Genomic DNA, 21810 nt, shown 5'->3' with positions numbered 1-21810 from the left:
ATTGTATCAAAGAGACTAGCACTTTATTCCAGATTTATTATTTAATTGAATTTAAACTCTTCCCATTTATTTGAATTTGTGTCGCTGGATTACTAGTCCAGTAACATGACCACTATGCTACCGTCCCCGTTTAGCCCGAAAGGAATTAGTTTCTGCAACACCAGATGTGAGCGCTATGTTTGTGTGCTTTGCATTACTGTACCATTGGTGGAAGGATGCCGTTTCCACTCGCTGGAGGCGATGCTACTTCAACGCCTTAGAGCTTCCACCAAGACCCTCGTGTCGCCCCGGTGAGGGCAGGACAGTGGGAAAAAAAGCACCGTCGAGTTTGCTCACTGCATTGTACCCCTGACCATCTTTGACAAAGCTGAAACCCAGCACCTTTCTCAGTAAAACTCTCAGACCTTCAGAGCTGTACATCAGAAGAAAGTGATCAACTCCGTCAGCCAGTTGTGCTTTGTACTAAAACGTGTGCTGTATTATTATTTTTAGTTCTTGGCTTGCAGATTTTAACATTAGCCTCTGTGTGTTTTCTTTCAGCGCCACGAGCAGCTTCCTTCAATAAAAAAATGTAATAAGACGAAAAGTCTGACAGCGACAGCACTGTGAGCCACAAGCTCTCGGCAGTGAAGGAAGTTCCCTGGGAGCTCTGTCAAGCTGCTGCTTTGAACAGAGCGATGTCTGGTCAAAGAGGTATTGTCTGCACTGGGAAGCCGAGCGACGAAAAGCCGCACAATGAGGAGGAAAAGGACGAAGTGAGCGTCGTGGTGGTGGACTCCGATTCCGAAGACGAAAGTTACAGGCTTTTAGCAAATTGCAGCCAAACTCGCCGATCGGCCAGGCAGGCTGCGGAGGGAGAGTGCCCGCTCGCACCAGGCTTTCCTAAAGCCAGGTTAGCAGGATCACTTTGGAATAATGACAGTGCCGTGCTCTGGGGCAGGAAAGCGGCTGCAATGTGCACTCTTAAGACTCATCGAAGTGACTCTGGCAGCCCGGGGAAGATTGACAGGCTGCCAGCTGGGACTTTGCAAACTGTGCATCCCGGTCCAGTCGCTGCTGCCTCGTCTCCCGAGCACCGCAAATCTTCAGCCGGGGGTTGCAGCAGGGAGGCTGAATGCAGCGCTGCCGAGGCCGAGCTGCTGGCTCTGCAGGAACGTGAAGGCGCTTTCCCCACATTGCCCGCCCTGGGGGCCATCCCCCTGCCCCCGGGGATCATCATCATGACAGCCCTGCACTCTCCCGCCGCCCTGGCGGCCATGGCAGACGGCGCACTGCAGCTTGCCAGCCTGCCAGACTGCCCTCTATACCAGGTAACTGCGGCCGGCGGTCACCCCGCCAAGAAGAAGAGGAAAAGGTGCGGACTGTGCGCACCCTGCAGAAGGCTGATCAACTGCGGAGAGTGCAGCAGCTGCCGGAACCGCAAAACCGGCCACCAAATCTGCAAGCTGCGGAAATGTGAGGAGCTGAAGAAGAAACCAGGCTGTTCACCAGAGGTAGAGTAAAACCATGGATGGTGGGGGTTGGAGATGGGGGCGATATTCTTTAACCATAACCATTCATTCAAACCTTGCACTTAATTGGGAATATTTTAATTAATCAAGACGATGAATCTGTTTCCTCAGTGGAGAATTGCATGCAATCAGGGATCTAAACAATTGGGCAGCTTCCTTTGGCTGAATTTGTGTCCTTTTCCCTGGATGTGCTGTAATTGTATAGAATAGAGGTGGCAGAGAGAAGCAGTCCACATAGAACTGCTGGCTGGAATGAATGACAGTTGAGTGGTATAGGGCTCTTCAAAGCACATTCCCCCTGAGTCCCGGGAGACCAGCCCTTCAATCTTTGGCAATTCAGTCCCAGTCATGTTTAAATTTGGGCTGCATTTACTGGTAACGGTGTATCCACTGGTGTAGAGGTGTAGAGACAAGGCTGGGAAGTGGGAGGTGCAACGGGACACCACTCACCCAGCATTCTGCCAGAATGTGTAATTTGATTGAGTCTGGTTGGAGGCAGGCAGTGCTGCATTCAAACTCTAGGTTAACACTCTTGAGTTCAGTCACCACACAGTGCTAATGTTGTTGCTCACTGGCTTATCCTGTTTGAATTCTGTAGGCTTGGAGGTTTGGGAAGGGGTAGATAAATCCTAAATCAGAACCACAAGACTTGTTAGTATCAACAACAGGAGATATCTGAAGCTTAATGGGAGCTTGCATTTAAAATTTATCCGTCCTCGAGGCGGCCAACATCCCCAGCTTATACACACTACTGAGTCAGCGGCGCTTGAGATGGCTTGGCCATGTGAGCCGCATGGAAGATGGCAGGATCCCCAAAGACACATTGTACAGCGAGCTCGCCACTGGTATCAGACCCACCGGCCGTCCATGTCTCCGCTTTAAAGACGTCTGCAAACGCGACATGAAGTCCTGTGACATTGATCACAAGTCGTGGGAGTCAGTTGCCAGTGATCGCCAGAGCTGGCGGGCAGCCATAAAGGCGGGGCTAAAGTGTGGCGAGTCAAAGAGACTTAGCAGTTGGCAGGAAAAAAGACAGAAGCGAAAGGGGAGAGCCAACTGTGTAATAGCCCCGACAAACAATTTCTTCTGCAGCACCTGTGGAAGAGTCTGTCACTCTAATATTGGCCTTTATAGCCACTCCAGGCGCTGCTCCACAAACCACTGACCACCTCCAGGTGCTTACCCATTGTCTCTCGAGACAAGGAGGCCAAAGAAGAAGAAAGCAGAATGGGAGCTTGCATTTAAAATTTATCCGTGCCCATGAGACTGTGATACACACCTATGGGGCCCACCAAGACAAAAGCTTGGATATCCCTAGTCTAGGGTTGGTGTTGGCCAATATTGACAGGGTGACTAGTTCATACACCAGTCCTAATCCACCCTCTGACCATACGTTACAAGTGGTAAAAAGACTTGTATGTTTGAAGCTAGTCGATTTAGCATCTGAAGGGAATACAATGGTGTAATATACCAGCAGCCAGGAATACCTTGACACCAATGGATGAAAAGCGGGGCATTGCGCTCACTTCTTTCCAATACATGTTAATCAGGGTCAATGTTCTTGGCTGCCATGTGGTATTTGGAAACTGTAGGCTCATTGGTTAACGTTTTGGGGCTTAACTCCATATGTACTTTGTATGATTTTATGTATGAAATTGTGTTTAGCAACTACTGTAAATTGGAGAACTTTAATACAGGCTACATGATGTGGAAGAGAGAAACCGATAGATTGGAAACAATAGACTAATCTGTCCTAACCCTAGACCAGGGACATCTAAGCTTTTGTCTTGATGTGACCCATAGGTGTGTATCATGGAATCTTATGGGCACAAATAAGTTTGAAATGCACATTCCCATTATGCTGCAGTTCGTTCCTGTTGTTAATGCTAACAGGTCTCAGTGTTCTGATTTAGGATTTATCTACCAATGAGGCAACAGCCCCTTTCAAAACCTCCAAGCCTATAAAATTCAAACAGGACAAGCCAACGCACAACAAAGTTAGCACTGTACCTCCATTGAAAAAAGAGGGAGACATAAGACAGACATTGGCCCATTAGCTTAAGTCCTGGTTAGAATAATGGAATTGATTATCAGATGTAAACTTGGTTATTGTGGTACAGATAATCCTCTAGTAAACAGCAGCCAACTTGGATTCAGAAGAGGAATATCCTGCCTGATGTTACTCCTCAACTGTTTACAGATGTTCCTCAACTTTTTTCCAGAGGGTGTTTGACAAAATTCCACACGAAAAGCTTTGGTCAAACTCAAAGCGGTGGGGATTCATCTTGAAAATGGATAAGAAATTGACTGAATGGTAGAAAATGATGGGTAGATGTTAGAGGACCTATGTGGGAGTTGGGTGGAATTCAGCACGGGGTGCCCTGGTGGTCAGTATTGGGATCACTAGTGTTTTGACATTGGATCCATGAATTGAACCCTGATTCTAAGTTGGGACTGCAATCGTGGGGTGCGTGGAGCAAAGTTGACGGGGATCTGTTTGGCCGTCTAAAGTGTGAGATCTGGCTGCTTTCAACTCCTGAGCCTCATTTCAATGCCCCGACACTGACTGCTGCCTGAAGCAGGTGGAGATGACATCAGTGAGCAGGAGTGGAAGTTCATTGTCCTCACTAAGTCTCCTGATTTAATTTTAAAATCTTCAAACCTCTCCATGGGCTCACCTCACACTGCCTCTGCAAATTCCTCTGGCCTTCAATTTCCTCCTCTACCTTTTGATCCCGAGGTTCTGGCCTTGGAGCATTTTCCCATCACAAGTTGTGGTAGCAGAGTCTTCAGCTGTGCCAGCCCTACGATCTGCAACCCCCTCCCTTCTCCATTTCTTCCATTTTGCACTTTCTCTCTCTCATTCTTTTTTCATCTTTTTTGTCAAACATCCAGTCATCACTCCTAACTCTTCCGCCATGATTTGGTATCTGTCCCATTAATCTCTATGTTTCTTCCCTCACCACCAAAGGTCCTGGTCTGCTTTAGTTCAATACAAATGGTTGATAACGCTGATGCTACTCTTTCCACCTCTTCCCCACCATCCACCTCTTCCTCTCCATCTACCTCTCCCCATGCCTCTGCTGTTTTTTTCCCTGGCTCTCTTCCGTTAGGAAATACAGAAATTCGAGGGCAACCTGTAATGTAAGAGTGAAGTTCAAATGATATATGATGTTTGGTAATTATACCACAAGCCAGTAACCTAATTCTAGAGCCAATTTTACAAAGTCATGCTACTTGCAAAGCGTCTCACATGCTGGGAGTGCATATCGGGAAAACTGCAGACATGCTCCTCATCACTTTGCTTCCATTAAAGTGAATGGATGGAGAGTCCCTCTGTTCTCTCCAGGTTTCACAAGAGTCTGATGTTGGTGGATGTTTGTAAAACCAGCCCCAAAATGTATAGTTTATGTTTGAAATATCATTGCAATTCTGCATTGTGGTACAGGGAGTGGCGGTATTTGCATCATACATGTAAGACATGTCCCTACAGCTCCTCACTTGTGACTTTTCACCAATGTCATGCCATTATCGCCACTTCCAGCATCTGTCATTCATGCTGTAGCTTCTGTTCCTGCCAATATGTTGCACTATTGGGACAAGACATCTTTTAATGTGTATTTTATTTTATAAAGTGACCAAAACAAACAGCACATAAAGAACATAAAATAGCTAACTGAATTGAAAGCGTAATTCAGTCAACTTGTTATGCTCTTGGATTTTGCCTTGTATGGTATAATCACAACTCCCCATTTGAATTTTTACACCTCTGTCTCAGAACCAGTGCATCCTCTACCTCACCTGTGCTAGAGTTTCAGTCATTAACTAGCATCCGTCATTCATGCTGTAGCTTCTGTTCCTGCCAATATGTTGCACAGTTTGAGCACAGATCACGTGGTAGGAAAGAATTCGATGAACAAGCAGTGTCATATGATAGGAAATGGCACTGATTGAAGAATCTTCATGTAGCATATTGTAGGGAAGCTTCACTTTTATATTTTGCATTTGAATCCAGCTCTGATGAACACAAAGCCAGCTTGTGAGAAAAGGATATCCACAAACCAGGAATTTTATAGCTTCCATTTAAAAAAAACAACTAATTTTCAACTTTTTAGTTTGCCTTATTACTATTATAGGGATATCTTTGGAACCATTTGACCTGGGCAGCAAAAGTAGACTGTGGATGTTCAACAAGACATGGAAATATCACAAGTTTTTTTTTCCATTAAGTGGTGGAATGGACTCCCACCTTAAAGTAGTCAGTGTGTCATTGATTAATGTCAGCCTAAACTCAGTTGTAGCACTCTTGCCTCTGATTCAGAACGTTATGGGTTCAAGATTCCAGTGCAGGACTTGAGCACTAAAATCAAGGCTGACACTCCAGTGCAGTATTGAGGGAGAGTTACACTGTTGGAGGTGCCATCTTTTGGATGAGATGTTAAACCAAGGCTGCCTCTGCCTTCTCAGGTGGATATAAAAGATCCCATGGCACTATTTCGAAGAAGAGTGGTGGAGTTATCCCGGGTGTCTTGGCCAATATTTATTCCTCAATCAGCTTCACAAAAACAGATTATCTGGGAGCTTGGTGTGTGCAAATTAGCTGCTCTGGTTCCTATATTACAACAGTGACTACACTTCAAAAAGTACTTCATTTGCTGTGAAGTGTTTTGTGATGTCCGGTGGTCATGAAAAGCACTATAAAAATGTAAGTCTTTTTAAAATTAGAATCATAGAATGTTCCAGCATAGAAGCAGGCTGTTTGGCCCTTCAGCTCTGTAACTGTGTTTTTCTCAAAATGAGCCGACTAGTGTAGTGCCACTCTCCTGTTTGGCCTGCATACTTTTTAAATATTCCTTTTTTTTTTACAAATAACTATTGTTACGACCAGGTCAAGAAGGGGTCTCAGGCTCCCCTCTCGCCCCTTCTCTGGTTGGGCTGTAACAGAGTTTATCTTTTTAAACACAGTGATTTTAGCTTACCACCTCAGTGAGCCCTTGCTCACTGTTCCTTGAATATAATTATAAATAAACTAATCAGATAGGTTTTCTTGAGTTTAGACAAGAAAAATGTAAGTTTATTAACCTTATCACTGTAAACCAGTTCAAATTACTAAAATACGCGACACATCCACGCTCACATGCATACGGGAGACACACACACACAAATTAATACAGAGGGGAAGAAAGAGTCGGGAGGTTGAAGTAAAATTGGTAATAAATGGAATGCAAATACTGGGTTATAATGTCCTTAATTGATGTTAAAGTCTTGGAGTCCTCGCTGGGGGCCACATGCACAATTTCAGCCTTGCTTCTCTGGTTCCAGAAGGCCGAATGGAGGTTTCAGCTGTCTTCTTGGTGATTGCCTGTAAAGTTCTGTAGTCTTGATGGGGAGGGGGGGGTGGTGGTGGTGGTGTTTGGCTCTTACAAAATCAAAGGGTGTCGCGTCTTGATTACCACTATTGACAAAAACCATCTCGCTAACTGAATCAGGGAGCACCCCCATTGTTCCAGCTAGACTCGGGTAATTTACTTCTGTCTCTCAGCCAGCCTTTGTCTTCTCGAGATGCAAATGTGCATGACCATTTTTTTAGCTGTTCAGTTCTGCTTTTTAAAAAGTTATTTGTAGTGTCCAGTAAAAAGTTCTCAAGCAGTGTTTCAAACGATGAAATTAATATTTTTCCATTTGGCGTGTGATTTCCATCACACTGTTTAAATTTCTTTTAAAAATAAATTTTCTTGGGCTCTGTTTCAGTAATGGTTTGCCGGAGGATTCCACATTGTAATCACCTGCTGTGAGTGTAGAAGAGATGTTGGGAGACCATATGGAATAAATGAGTAAAGCTTTGGAAGGGCACTGACCAAAAATTGGAGATTAGATAGGAGAGGAGAAACTTCTACTGAACAGCACACCTTTTCTTGTCTCATGTTCAAGACGGCACAGTGGCGCAGTGGTTAGCACCGCAGCCTCACAGCTCCAGCGACCCGGGTTCAATTCTGGGTACTGCCTGTGTGGAGTTTGCAAGTTCTCCCTGTGGCTGCGTGGGTATTCTCCGGGTGGTCCGGTTTCCTCCCACAAGCCAAAAGACTTGCAGGTTGGTAGGTAAATTGGCCATTATAAATTGCCCCTAGTATAGGTAGGTGGTAGGGAAATATAGGAACAGGTGGGGGTGTAGGATTAGTAAAAATGGGTGGTTGATGGTCGGCACAGACTCGGTGGGCCGAAGGGCCTGTTTCAGTGCTGTATCTCTAAACTAAACTAAACTGTGAGAGATAGTATTATCAAAGGTTAGAGATGATTGCTTCTTTCTACACTAGATAGAGACAGGAAATAAACTGTCTTTGAAGAATTGGAAGAAGGGCTGGAGGTCAAGGTTTAGTGGTTCTGCCAGTGCACTGTGATGGTTCTGGGGGTTATGAACATCAGGGGCATTTGTAAGGCATATAATGGGCAGCAAAAGAGTGGATAAGGTTGGTTGCTGAGTGGAGCAGGCCACTGATGTGAAATAGGTACAGAGAGGGAAAGGGGGGAAGAGCCCTGGGTTCAAGACTAAACAAACATAATCTAACAGCACAGATTTTAATGCAAAATAAAGACATGAACATAGCTTTAGTGAGAGGCTGATCGCACCTCTAATTTCTCATACTTTGGGATAGATTTTAACTTTCACTGCCAGGTGGAAAATGGTCATAGTGAATGGGCCCCCATTATACACCATGTCTATTGGGATGTATAACAGATGACGCTCTGCAATGGCCAGTTTTCCATCTGGAGGTGAAAGTTAACATCCATCCCAGCGGCCCATTTGAGCACACGCACCCCCCCCCCCCCCCCCCCACCACACCAGGAGCGATCCTCCGTTGTTCGAAGGAGAAGTTTCTGGCGCTGGGATCTCCATCTCTTTAAAGACAGGGATCCTGCCTCCAACGTCTGTTGGCCAATCAGAGGGCTGGCAGCTGAGCAGTATTGGCAGCGCTACTGAGAGCAGTGGCCACTGCTGGTACTGCAGAGGCCTTGGACCCAGACCCAGTGCTGGAACCCTGGCCCTCAGGTAAATGAGACTGCTGGGGCTAGTCCGGAAGGCCCTGGCGAGGGGCTGGGATGGGGAGGGGGGGTGTGGGGTGGGGTGGCAGAGTGGTCATAAAGCCCAATGGGAGGGAAGTTCTGGGAGGTGCATTGTCTCCCAGCTGGGGCCCTCTGTGGGCTAAAGATTGGGACCCCCACACCTCCCCAAGCCCACAGGGAGTGCGCCTCATTTTACAAGGTGCTCTCCCCACGTGGTGGAGGCACCCCCTGCTGCTGGTTAGATCCCAGCGGCAGGGGTAGAGGCCCTTAAGTGGCAATTAATAGGTGGCCATTAATAGGCCACTTAAGGGCCTCAATTGGCATCTGGGCGGGAAGGCTGTTGTCGGCCGATCCCAGCCCCAACAAGATTGCCTGGTGACAGAGCGGTGACGGGCCCTACGCCCCCCACCCCCTGTTGCAATTCTGTGGGCCCCCCCCCAACCTCGGTGACCCATAAAATCCAGCCCTAGTGGGGAATAGTGTGGTGGGAAAGGGGAGCAAGAGGCAGGTGGAATGAAATGGGAGGAGAGAAGGAGGGAGGATTACCTGTCAATGTGCTATTTCTTTGACTCACAACGCACTTGATTTTTTTGCATCAAAGAAACATTCCAATGGACAGCCTGTTTCAAGTTTCATTACAGTTTCACGTGGAGAGTGGGGTACATGTTTGAAGGTAGTGCAGAGAGTTGGGACAGTTTAAAAACTGACAGTTTTTCATTAATTATTAACAAAGTTCAGAGTTCAACTGAGGCCATTCACACATTCACAGTGGGAGAGTTGCTCGGTGCAAAACTGCACAGTTGGAAACCAATGCAGATTCCAATATAAGGCACTTACAACAAATGTGACTTCTGCTTTTCATTCAACCGTACATTCAAGAAAAAACTTGCACTTTACATCCTCAGGTTGTTCCAAAGCACATTACAAATAATGAGGTACTTTTGAAGTGTTGTTGCTATTGTAGTGTATTAAACGCAGCAGCTAATTCATGCACAGCAAGATCCCACAAATAGCAATATGTTAATGACCAGATAATATGTTTTGGTGGTGTTAATAAGAGCAAGGACTGTTGGCTAGTACAGTTGAAGATTTCCCTGCTTTTTTTTTAGATATTTCCTGAACAGGCAGAAGGGGCTGTGATTTAACGTCTCATGCAAAACGTGATACCTTTGACATTGTAGCACTGCCTTAATACTGCAGTGATGTGTGAGCCTAGATTATGCAGTGAAATCCTGAAGTGAGGGTTGAACCCTTTTACGTACTGATTCGAGATGAGTAGTCTGACTTTACAAACCCTGAAACACTCCCATTGTGACCTGCGCTAAGCATGGGATTGACACTAAAATATTCAAAGGAATTGAGCTCATGTTACTTTGCTATGGCCTCTCATTTTGACGTATGGCACGCACAGCATCAACTCTACTAACCTCACCCTCTTACCATGGCTTCCCATGCTGATTACCATCTGTTTGCAGATTAATTTTAATATCGTTTTTTTGTTTTGTTTCCTGTACCATCCTATTGCCTTTTATATAAAAAAGACAAAAAATATTTTTAACCTTAGTGCTAATGGTCTCATTGAAGTCCTGTTTTGCAGGGGCTGCCAGGAAGGAGCAGGGGCTAAGGGGTACACTGTGGAAATGGTGATTGGAGAGTCAACTAATGTTTTTATAATGTTTTTATTTACTGAATTCAGCCAGCCTAGAATTGATATAAAAGCAAAATACTGCGGATGCTGGAAATCTGAAACAAAAACAAGAAATGCTGGAAGCCTAGAATTGATAACTTGTCACAATCGTTCTGTGATGATCTGTAAGAATAATATCCTCCAGAAAGTAGCAGGAAGAAGCAATGGGAGGAATAAAAACCTGGGTATCTGGGCTAGTTTATTTAAGTGTTCGAAGCTCCATCAGCGCACCCCTATTAAAATGATTATGGCAAGCCCAAGTTGGATAGAGTGAAGTAGTTCTGTTAACACTCAGGAGCTTAAACTCCATTAATCCTGTGCTGTTGGAAACTGTGACATGTAGTTATCTGTGCTGGGCGTGTCATAACATTTGCCCTTCCACTCCTTGCCGGGGATTTTAGGTAATTGTGCATCGGAAGCTGTAACTAACATGTAGGTGGTGTTGGGGGTAGGGGTGGTGGGGGCAGGGTGCATTCCAAAGTTCCGGCATGTAGACCCTTAGCAGAGACTCATCAAAAGCTACAGAGACTGAGAAAATTGGCTGTCTGCCAGGTCACGCTCCATCAGTGTCATCTGAAAGGAGGATAATTCCTTTCCCTGAAGGAGATCAGATAATTGGAAAAATCTGGGCTGATTTCCATTCTGCCAGATTAACTGGGCATTTAACAACTCCAAATGCAGAGGTGTTGCAGATAAACAGCAGGGGGGGTGGGGGAGATGGGGTGGAATGGTGCTGGTGGTCGGGGGCAGGGTGGGGGGAAGCTCAGCTGTCTGCGTATTGGAGTTCTTGAAAATTGCAGAGTCCTGAATATTCAGGCAATTGGAAACTGGGACAAGGAAACACAATGCTTCCCAGTGATCCCTAAATTAATAAATGATGAATTTGTTTATATTAGAATAAGTCCATTATTAATCATGTGGTGATAGGGCAGTTTTGGAGCAAGAGAGTACACTTAAAATATATAACTGCCCTCCCTCTTGAAGATCAGGGTCTTTTGGATCAGGATCCTGAACAAAGCAATCTCTGCCTGTCATCCTCTCATCATTCTCTGCCCACTGCCCCCAATACTCAATAGGTATTTGGCCTCTGCCAGATTTGATGTCCTATTGGCCAGCAAGCCCCCTTGCCTCCCCCTCCCACCACCATCACCACCTTTACTGAGCATCTTTATTATCTGATGCCTCATTCCTCCCCCATCTTCCCAGAAACTGCAGCCAAATAGCCTCTGCCCTCCCAGTGCAACACTACTACAACAAAGGTCTGGAATTTGAGCCACTGCTAGGGCTGGGAATGGAAGCAGGCGAGTGCTAAAAATAGTGCCACCTGTTGGCCTGCCTGCTGGTTCCCAGGCTCCATCCCAGCCTCGGGCCATTTTCCTGGAGGCGGGATGGTGGGTTGGCACGGCGCCCCGTCCGCATGCGGCGGTTAGCTGATTATACTAATCAATGGCCACTTAAAGTCAATTGAAGGAGGCCGCCTGGGATTTTCCAGTTGGTTCCCAGAGGCGGTGGGGCCAGTTTAGCGGTCTGGAGGTGGCCTCCCAATGACAGACTCGGGGGGAGGGGGGGCAGTGCTCCAGGTAGGCTTAGAGCCCTCACTGCCTGCCTGGGTGCAGCAGCAGTCACAGGCTACCCTGTAGAAGGAAACTGCTCCCCCCCCCCCCAACCTCACAATCCTCCCCTGCTTCCTGCCACAGTGGTGGCTTGGCTGCAAAGGCCAATTTTTATTTCAAATTTTAAAGGTTGGAGAGTGGGCACCTCCATTTTCCAGCACCATCTCCTTCACTTACCTTGAATGGCATCTTGCTGCTGCTTTTAAGCTGGAGAGCCCACCCCCCCATCCTTAATTAGATAGCGAGCTTGCCGTCTGGCCATTAATTGGCCTCTCTAGGGAAAATCACATTGAGTGACTGTTTCCCAGGCTTTTGACCCCCATTTCAGTCTGACAGCAGGATTCTGAAGCCCACAGGGAAAATCCCAAAGAGTGGGGAGCAAAATCCTGACTAGAAGTAAATGGAAGTTTCAGGCTGCAGCTCAACAGATCCTCCCGATTTGAAGGAACCTTTTAACGGCCAGTTTCCATGTGAAGTCTTCTTTCCAGGTCAATACTGAGTGGAATTCCAGGGAAAATGACACAGGCCGTGTTAGTTTAGTTTAGAGATACAGCACTGAAACAGGCCCTTCGGCCCACCGAGTCTGTGCCGACCATCAACCACCCATTTATACTAATCCTACACTAATTCCATATTCCTACCACATCCCCACCTGTCCCTATATTTCCCTACCACCTACCTATACTAGGGGCAATTGCTAATGGCCAATTTACCTATCACTTCTGTGTTAGTGGTACTCTAGTAAAATGAAGCAAACAAGAGCTCCCTGTCCATGCTGAGTATGCCCAAAATAAATGCATGATGCAGTGGGTGGATAGCTGGAGCTGTGGATCTCTGTTATTTTTCCTTCCTAATGCCCTAAGGAATGCAGCACGCAAATGAAATGGGGCACATCTCCCATTAGACACGTGCAGAAGAAGATCGAATTTTTGTAAGTGCTATTAGGAACTTGGCTTCTTGGATGTTATTGTGGTAAACAATTTGACAGATGTTTAATTTTCTGGGTGTTTAGCTCTGACCCCTCTCTGTGCCTTTACCTTGTTCTCTCTGCTTCTATATTTCCCTAAGGGGTTGATTATTGCTCCACTTGCAGACAGTGCATTTGGCATAATCCCATATGACAGCTCCAAGCTCTCTTCCAAATGTATCTATGGTCAGAGGGATTAGATGTTTAAAGACTAGACCTGTCAAGCGGTTGAAAAGATTAATCACAATTAATCTCACAATTAAAATTTTTAATCTGTTAATCTTGGTTTTAATCACATATTTAATAGATACCGTTGTTAAGTAGTAGCAAAAGAATCAGAGGAGAAGATTGTTTTTTTACACAGTGATTTATGATCTGGAATGCACTGCCTGAAAGGGGAATACAAGCAGATTCAATTGTAATTTTCAAAGGGATTGGATATTTATTTGGAAAGAAAAAAAAACTTATAGGGCTTTAAGGAAAAGGTAGGGCGGCACAGTGGGTGAACAGAGTAGGTGAACATTTTGAATCAGAGAGATACAGGACTATGGAGAGACAGCGAGGCAGTGGGATTAGTTTGGGATTGCTCGAAGCACAGACCCAGTGGAATGGGGTCCTTCTGTGTTGTAATTAGGAATTTCCTCTTGAATTACCACTTGTTTTAGGGTGTAAAACTGAGTAAAATTGGGTGGTAAGTTCTACCACTTTAAATCTGCTGGTTAAAAATTCACATCCACATTGTCCTCGCTGGGAAATAAAGTGCCATTGCCCTTCACCTGCCCTGAGCCCAACCTGGTGCATTTAAATGAGGTCAGGTGCACTGCTCAATCCACCCAACTTCATTGTTCTCCAATGCTGACCCTGACCCTAATAAAAGTAGTCACTAGGTAGGTGGATGCTGCATTGAGGAGCTATTTTGTTTGCTGGAACTGAAGGTTGGTGATACTGTAGGGGGGAATTTTATGCTCTCCCCACGGCGGGAGGGGAAGCTTGCCACCTTCTCACCTACGCCCAAATTAAGTCCAAGGCGGCAAGGCCTGTGAACAGCCTTCCCACCCTCTCACCAATTAGGCTTTTAAGTGGGCAATTAATGACCAATTAAGGGCTTCTTCCCGCTGCCGCCGGAATTAACCCAGTAGCGGGCAGGCCTGTTGCTGCATGGGGAGCATGCCAAGCAAACCCATTTGGGTTGCTTGCTGGCTCCTGGGTGGGGGTGTGGTGGGGGTGTCACTTGTTAAAAGGCACTTAGTGCCCGAACGAGGGACTTGGCATCAGAAAGGGGGGGTGGGCCCGCTAAGAGTCACCCTCCTGCCTTTGCTGCTGACCTCCCAACACCTCCCTCCCCTGCAACGACCACCCGTGAAACCCCTCCTACCCTGACCTACCTATGGCCTGGCTCCCTTGTGATCCACGGCTACTGGTGGGTCCACGTGGGCGGGACTTCCGCCCCTGGAGCTCTTGATCCCGGGGAAGGCCTGCAGCTGTCCACTTAAGTGCCTAATTGCCACTTGATCAGGCAGGCCTTCCCCAAAGGGGATGACGCAGGGCTGTTGCCTGCGCTTTTGCCTGTGGTCGAGACCCCCGTCGCCTGGATAAAATCCTGGCCTTTGCCTGCATATTGATTTTAGGCATATGGCATTCCTAAACACGTCCTACCTATTTAGTCAGCTGTGCAGAAAGTACAGTTATGGACTGGAGGGGAAAGGGGGAGAACTGATCTAATGGGCTAGATTTTGTGGCCCCCATTCCCCTTCTCCCCCCCCCACCCCAGGCAGGGTCGGAGGTGGGGCAATGCCCATAGAATCGTGACAGGTGATGGGGATGGAGGGCCTGTCACCGCCCTGTCACCAAGCAGTTTTGCCGGGGGGTGGATAGGCCAAAGACGGCCTTCCTACCCAGAGGCCATTTGAGACCCTTACGTGGCCTGTTACTGGTCACTAATGGCCTCTTCTCACCGCCACTGGGATCCAACCAGCAGAGGGGGGTGCCTCCTCCACTCCTCCATGCGGGGAGGATGCCTTGTAAAATGAGGCTCCCTCCCTGCAAGCTTGGTGGGGGTGGGGTGGGGGGTCTCCTTCCTTCGTGGGCAATCTTTGGCTCACGGAGGGCCTCACTGGCAAAACCTACAACTCCATGACCCCCATCCCCCTGGACTTTACGCCCACCCTCCCATCACCCCTCCTCGCTGGGGCCTTCTGGTCTGTCCCCGACGACCCCACCTCACTTACCTGAGGTCCGGGGTTCCGGTGTTGGGCCTGGGTCCTAGGCCTTTGCAGTACCGGCAGCGGCCACTGCTCCCGGTGGTGCTCTCGATACTGCTGAGCTGCCGGCCCTGTGATTGGCTGGCAGCTTTTGGAGGCGGAATTCCCATGTTTAAAGGAATGAGGACCCCGGCGCAGGACACTTAGGCAGCAAAACACCAGAGGATTTCTCTGGGCGGCACAAAAAGACCAAAATGGGGTTGCCCCCACCTTTTTGGCCTAGCATTGGGAGCACTGCCTTCTCCACAAAATCCAGCCCAATGAGTGGAGGGAGCCTTAAGTAAACAAGCTCATTGGAGATACAGCAACGTCTGTGACCATGCTAGACCGACTCGGAGGTGCTACTGGTTAGCATCATGATAGACTGAATGATCTCAATCAGTTCTTGGAGGCCCTTTTTAGAAATGGTCATGCCAGTATTCTGCAGGTCATGAGCAACTTTCTGAATGTTTTGCAGTGTAGTAGTGGACTCTTCTCACTTTTGCATTATTTGTACTACATGCTCCAAAACCTTCTCCATGATCTGTCTGTGAGATCAATGTTCTATCATACCCTTAAAGAAGTAGTGGCAATGTAAGAACATTGTTATACTTTAAGAAAGGCAGTGCCAGCTTTATGCACTATGCTGAGCCTTGTCCAGGCTTTATCAAACATCTCCTTCAATCGCTCCATCTCCTACAGCCTCTCCTGTTAATTGCAGTGCCTCCTCCTCATGAGAATTCAGGGTTTCCAGTAATTATGTTCCTCCCTTATTTGCAATTCTCTGTTGATGGTTGTATGCAACCTCTTTCTTTCGCTGAGATCTTAAAAGAAAGTGAGTGTCATTGACTCTTGTTTTTTTCCCCCCCCATATGAGTACACACATCTTTAGGTGCACTGTGCCTTTGAATAAATTGTCCTTGAAGGCTAGCAGAACTGGTTGAGACAGGCAGTGTGAGTTCACTGAGTGGTTGTGAGCTATGATGGTGCTTCAGTTTTCTTGACACCCAGCTGATGATACAAGAGTTTGAGAGGCAAGGAGGTGAGTAAACTTCTTTGGTTGATGACAGGAATTTGATCAGTGCCTTGACTTACCTTGGCTACCCTTGTGAGGTCATTGAAGCTCTTCCAGCACTGTGTGGCGGTTCTTGGGGTGCTGGAAGTTGCACTGCACTGACTGCTTCAGCAACCTCCCTCCACAGGACCTGAACCAGCGTCTTATTGGGCTTCCTGCCCTTGGTGCCCAAGAGTTGTTTCCCTCAAGCCGTTACTTCAGCCAGTAAAACTTTCACAGATGTAGCTAAAAATCTGGGAGGCTTTCCAGCTGCTAATACTATACCTGGCTGCTTCTGCTTCGCCTCCCTCCAATCCTTGGATGCTGCTTGGGAAGGTAGTTGTGGTTGTTGGAGGTCAATCGTCTCAGCTCCAGGATATCACTGCAGGAGTTCTTCAGGGTAGTGTCCTAGGCCCAACCATCTTCAGCTGTTTCTTCAATGACCTTCCCTCCATCATAAGGTCAGAAGTGGGGACTTTCGCTGATGATTGCACAATGTTCATCACCATTTGCGACTCCTCAGATAATGAAGCAGTCCTGTAGAAATTCAGCAAGACTTGGACAACATCCAGGCTTGGGCTGATAAGTGGCAAGTAACATTCGTGCCACAAAGTGCCAGGGAATGACCATGTCAAACAAGAGAGAATCTAACCATCTCCCCTTGATATTCAATGGCATTACCATCGCTGAATCCCCCCACTATCAACATCCTGGGGATTAACATTGACCAGAAACTGACCTGGACCAGCGACATAAATGCCGTGGCTACAAGAGCAGGTCAGAGGCTGGGAATTCTGCAGCGAGTAACACACCTCCTATCTCCCCAAAGCCTGTCCACCATCTACAAGGCACAAGTCAGGAGTGTGATGGAATACTCTCCACTTGCCTTGATGGTTGCAGCTCCAAAAACACTCAAGAAGCTTGACACCATCCAGGACAAAGCAGCCTGCTTGATTGACACCCCATCCACCACCTTCAACATTCACTCCCTCCACCACCGACGCACAGTGGCAGCAGTGTGTACCATCTACAAGATGTACTGCAGCAACTCACCAAGGCTCCTTCGACAACACCTTCCAAACCTATGACCTCTACCACCTCGAAGGACAAGGGCAGCAGATGCATGGGAACACCACCACCTGCAAGCACCCCTCCAAGCCACACACCATCCTGACTTGGAACTATATCGCCCTTCCTTCACAGTTGCTGGGTCAAAATCCTGGAACTCCTTTCCGAACAGCACTGTGAGTGTGCCTACACCCCAAGGACTGCAGCGGCTCAAGGAGGAAGCTCACCACTACCTTGTCAAGGGCAATTGGGGATGGGTAATAAATGCTGGCCTGGCCAGCGACGCCCACATCCCACAAACGAATTTTAAAAGAAGCTGCTGCTCTTTCAGTAATTCGTCACTTGTGGCTCTAACTGTCCAAAAAATCTTGCGTCCCTTTAATAAACTGCAGCATTTTAAATGTAAAAGCGCTCAACTTCCTCCCTACACCCAGGCCCCTGCCTCCCCAGTGGCAGTATTTCCTAAATTATAACTGTGACTATACTGCAAAAATTCATCATTAGTTGTAAATCAATTTGAGATGTCCTGAGGTGGTGAAAGGCACTTCATAAATGCAAGTCTTTCTTTCAGTAGCCCAGTGAGTGGCAGTATACTATTCATAACCCACAAAAACAGTAGGATAGCAGTGTAGATGCATGGGCAGGCCAATAAGAAGTGAATTCAGCCGTTAATGTTCTCATTCTTGTATCCAGCTAATTACCCAGCTTCAGGCTGAATTGAGTTTGTAAACTTGATGAACAAAAGTTCTGGTTTTAATGGACTGTATTCAACCTCTTTTATCTTTTGAAAACTTACAAGCACCCGCCACATGAGCAAGGACAGGAACTGAGCTTCTCATTTTGATCAAATGTCAGCTTTTGGAAAAACTGGGGTAGATGTTCCTCCTCATGATTAATGCGGGTGGATTGCCTGTCTTTATTGGGGCTGGCGGATCATTTACTCGTTCAGATTACCACTCAGGCCAGTGAAGACAAAAATCTATCCCATCATTTCAAATTGCTGTTGCGAACTACTAGAGTGTTGCTATTTAGCTTTTGCCGTAGTGTTTCAGAGACCAAGTCATAAATCCTTCATATAATTATATAGTCAGACATTGATAGTTTATATCTTCCCAGATGTTCACCACTGTATTTGTTATAAGAACACTTTGCACAGCTGCGTTGAGTTTTGGCTCAGCGATAGCACTTTCACCTCTGAATCAGAAGCTTGTCGGTTCAAGTCCCCTCTAGAGACTTAAGCATATAATCCAAGCTGATACTTCTTGGACGTGCTGTATTTCAGATAAAACATAATACTAAGACCCCGTCTGCCCTCTCAGGGTGGTCATGAAAGATCCCACAGCATTTTCGAAGAGGAGCAGGAGAGTTTGCCCAGTATCCTGACCAATATTTATTTCTCAACCAACACCTAAAATAGTCCATCTGGGCATTTATTTTATCACTGTCTGTAGGACCAGGCTGTGAGCAAATTGTTCGTCAGGATTCCTACATTGCAACAGTGACTACACTTCAAACATACTTCATTGGTTTTAAAGCATTCTTGGGATATCCTGAGGTTTGAAAGGCGCTGTATAAATGCAAGTCTCTCATTCACAATGGAAAAAAACAATTTTCCTTTAAAAGGAACAGTGCTACTCCTTAAACCATAGGAACAAATCACTTTAATCTTTTGATCAAAGACAGAACTTTAACTTTAATAAACTACACAAGTAGTTCAAGCTTTTTTCTACAGCACCAAAGACCTACTAGACACAGGATGCCCGTTGTTAAATTCTGTGTGCTGGCGTTCCCCACTTTCATTGTTGGGCCAGCTAAACAATTATGTGCTGAAGCTTCCACTATTGCTTTCTGACATTAGCACTACACATGCCCACACATTGTTCCAATGATGGATGGTGAAAAAGATTATACAGACAACACTGAAAAATGATTCATTCTTCATTAGAATGGATCCCATAAAGAGGCCCCAGCACAACATAAAAATGATTTATGTAAGTCTTTTCCCCTCACTTGATGTGTAATGCACCAGTGAAAACTCTGACGTCCAAGTAAGGGGATCATTCACGTGTTATCTCTGACGGGCAGGAAGGTGTATTTCAACCTGTTCCTTGACATAAAGTTAGCCTTGTAACTGTGTTTGAGACACACAATACCATTGCACACTCATAGCTAGATCTTCCAATTATTGGTGGAAATCCCACCGTATCAGCACTTTTATGGCTGCGCGTGTTCCTGCCCCCTGATCCTGGGAGATCTTATGGCTTACTTAAATCTTTGTGGTGGGCCCTGGCAATATTTCAGATGCTGCAGGTTTGCCCGCCTCAGCCGGCAAGGAGGAGAATCCCTGCAGTACTTGATGCAATATTGCATAGTTGGCTTACACAAAAAATTTTATTCAGATTTTTAACATTGCGTACTGCTTTGTGATTGACTTATATTAGTTAAGGTGGTCTGTTAAATTTTAATTCCCCATTCCCCCCTCACCTTACAACTGCTGAAGCATTGCTGGAAATCTGATGCTGCTAAAGCATTTAAGGGTTAGCCATGGACCAGTGGTAGCACTCTCCCTTCTGAGTCAAAAGGTTTGAGTCCCACTCCAAAGATTTGAACACAAAATATAGGCTGAAGCTTCACTGCAGCACCGAGGGAGTGCTGCACTGTCAGAGGTGCTGTCTTTTAGATGAGTTATTAAACTAAAGCCCACTCAAGTGGATCCACTGTACCATTCGAAAAAGAATGGGGAATTCTGGGGAGAATTTGATGCTGTCTGCTGTGGTAGATTTGGTGGCATGCAGGAGGATATAATCCTGTAGGGAGGTGTTTTTCGGATTCCCAACAGCGGGATGTTATAGAGGAATTAAGTCAGCGGTGGGTTTGCGGCATTCCGGTGTTCCCCAGCGCAGTGGCGGATTGCAACTTTGCATTCATTTAAATAACGTGAATACTCATTACCCTACACATAGTTGCAATTTAGTCCTACCTGCCAGATTAACTGAATGGCGAGTGATATTCCTGTTCTACCCGATTCACAAATGTTTCAACATGGCGTGCAACAGTCGAATTTGCAGTTGAGTCTCAGGTCTGTGCTCTTCTCTGTTTAACTCAGCCGCTAAACTAACGTTAGCATTGCAATGGATGTTTTCCTCCACAGCTGTATTGGAATGGATGTTTGCCTCCAGGCTCGACACCAGCAAGAGTGAATCTTCTAAGGGGATGGAGGTGACAGCATGGGTGGAGGCTACATGGAGGAGCAGAGGAGAGTAGTCGGGGAGGGAAGGGTGGGGTTGATCAGGTGCATCGAGGAGCAGGGGAGGGTGGAGTGGAGTGCCCAGTTTGTTGAATGGTTGCTGTGGATGGTGAAGATGCATTCTGTCGGCTACGGGGGTGGTGAGTGGATTAGATCAGTGCAGTGTGAAGATATTTGGCAAGGGCCTAAAGGGACGGATGACTGCTGTCAACGTCAAGGAGCTGTGGGCAAATTGAGGGTACTGGCTGGCAGAGGGAACGGTCGCAGTCAATGGGGGCAAATGGATTCTGTAGAGGGGAAGGTCAAGACTAATTAGACAGCTTCATACAGAGGGGAAGGGGACTCGGCAACAATGGTCAGTGCGATGTGAAGAGGTTCAAGGGTAAGTGTCAGCATGCCGACAGTAACAGGAGTAGGAACAGGGGGAGGAATGGCATGAATACGATGATGATTACACTGTACACGGTAATGGGGGGAATCTCAATGGTAATAGAGACAAGGGTAGCGGTAACATTGGGTGGTTCAAGGGTGATGCTGAAAGGTTGCAGGAGGAGGTTGAATGGTGGGGAGACTTGCCCTGAATTCCACGAGCACCATTTTGTCCAATAATAATGGAACCCACGTGGACACTCAAGGATTTCAAGGAAAGTGGGAGGAGGCAAACAACAGTGGGTATGTCTTCTACCAGGCTGCAATTTGACGGCAGATGTAAGGGAACTGTTTCTTGCCTCGATGTTCGACTCATTAGCAACAGAGGGCTGAATCACCATGCTCTGCTTATTTATTGTTCAGAAAAGCCGCAGCGACATCTGTCTCACACACCCAATTTGTCTAGAACCACAGGAAGAAGAACAAAGAGAGAGACTAAGGAGGGCTCTTTCCTCTCGACAAGTGATGCCTGAGCACGAAATGATAACATCTAGGAACAGCCTTATCGAAGATGGGCACTGGCACCTCATCGCATCCTCAGGACAAGGACAAAATTACCTTCAAATGTTAGAGAGGCAATGCCACAGACACCTAAGGATATCACAGGAAATGGTCACAGAAATTTGTTGGATCCTGGAGCATGACCTGCAGCCACTCGGCTTCAGTGGGAATCCCATGCCAGTTGCCCTCAAGGTGACTGCTGCGCTCAATTATTTTGCTAGCGGGTCCTTCCAGGGATCTACAGGCAACATATGCGGCATCTCGTAATCACCGACCTACAGGTTCCTCAAAGAGGTGGTCAATGCCCTTTTTCGACATTCCAATGAACTCATCTACTTATCTGTAGATGAGGACAGCCAGGCAGCAAGGTCTGCAGTCTTCGGCATCGTCACTGACATCCCTAGAGCGCAAGGGGAGATCAACTGTACTCA

General features: G+C 46.7%; 1 protein-coding gene across 1 annotated transcript in view; it reads left to right on the top strand.

Annotated features, from left to right (window-relative positions):
- The first annotated feature begins 677 nt into the window (after positions 1–677).
- Positions 678–21810, top strand: part of cxxc4 (CXXC finger 4) — a 41880-nt gene continuing 20747 nt past the window's right edge. Inside the window, exon 1 of the mRNA XM_068029039.1 lies at positions 678–1493. Coding sequence (XP_067885140.1) covers positions 678–1493 — 816 coding nt within the window. The remainder of the gene's footprint in view (positions 1494–21810) is intronic.

The sequence above is a fragment of the Heterodontus francisci genome, chromosome 4 (assembly GCF_036365525.1).
Source record: "Heterodontus francisci isolate sHetFra1 chromosome 4, sHetFra1.hap1, whole genome shotgun sequence".
Lineage (NCBI taxonomy): Eukaryota > Metazoa > Chordata > Chondrichthyes > Heterodontiformes > Heterodontidae > Heterodontus > Heterodontus francisci.
The sequence above is the reverse complement of the archived record's forward strand: the minus strand, read 5'-3'. Positions and strand labels throughout refer to the sequence as shown.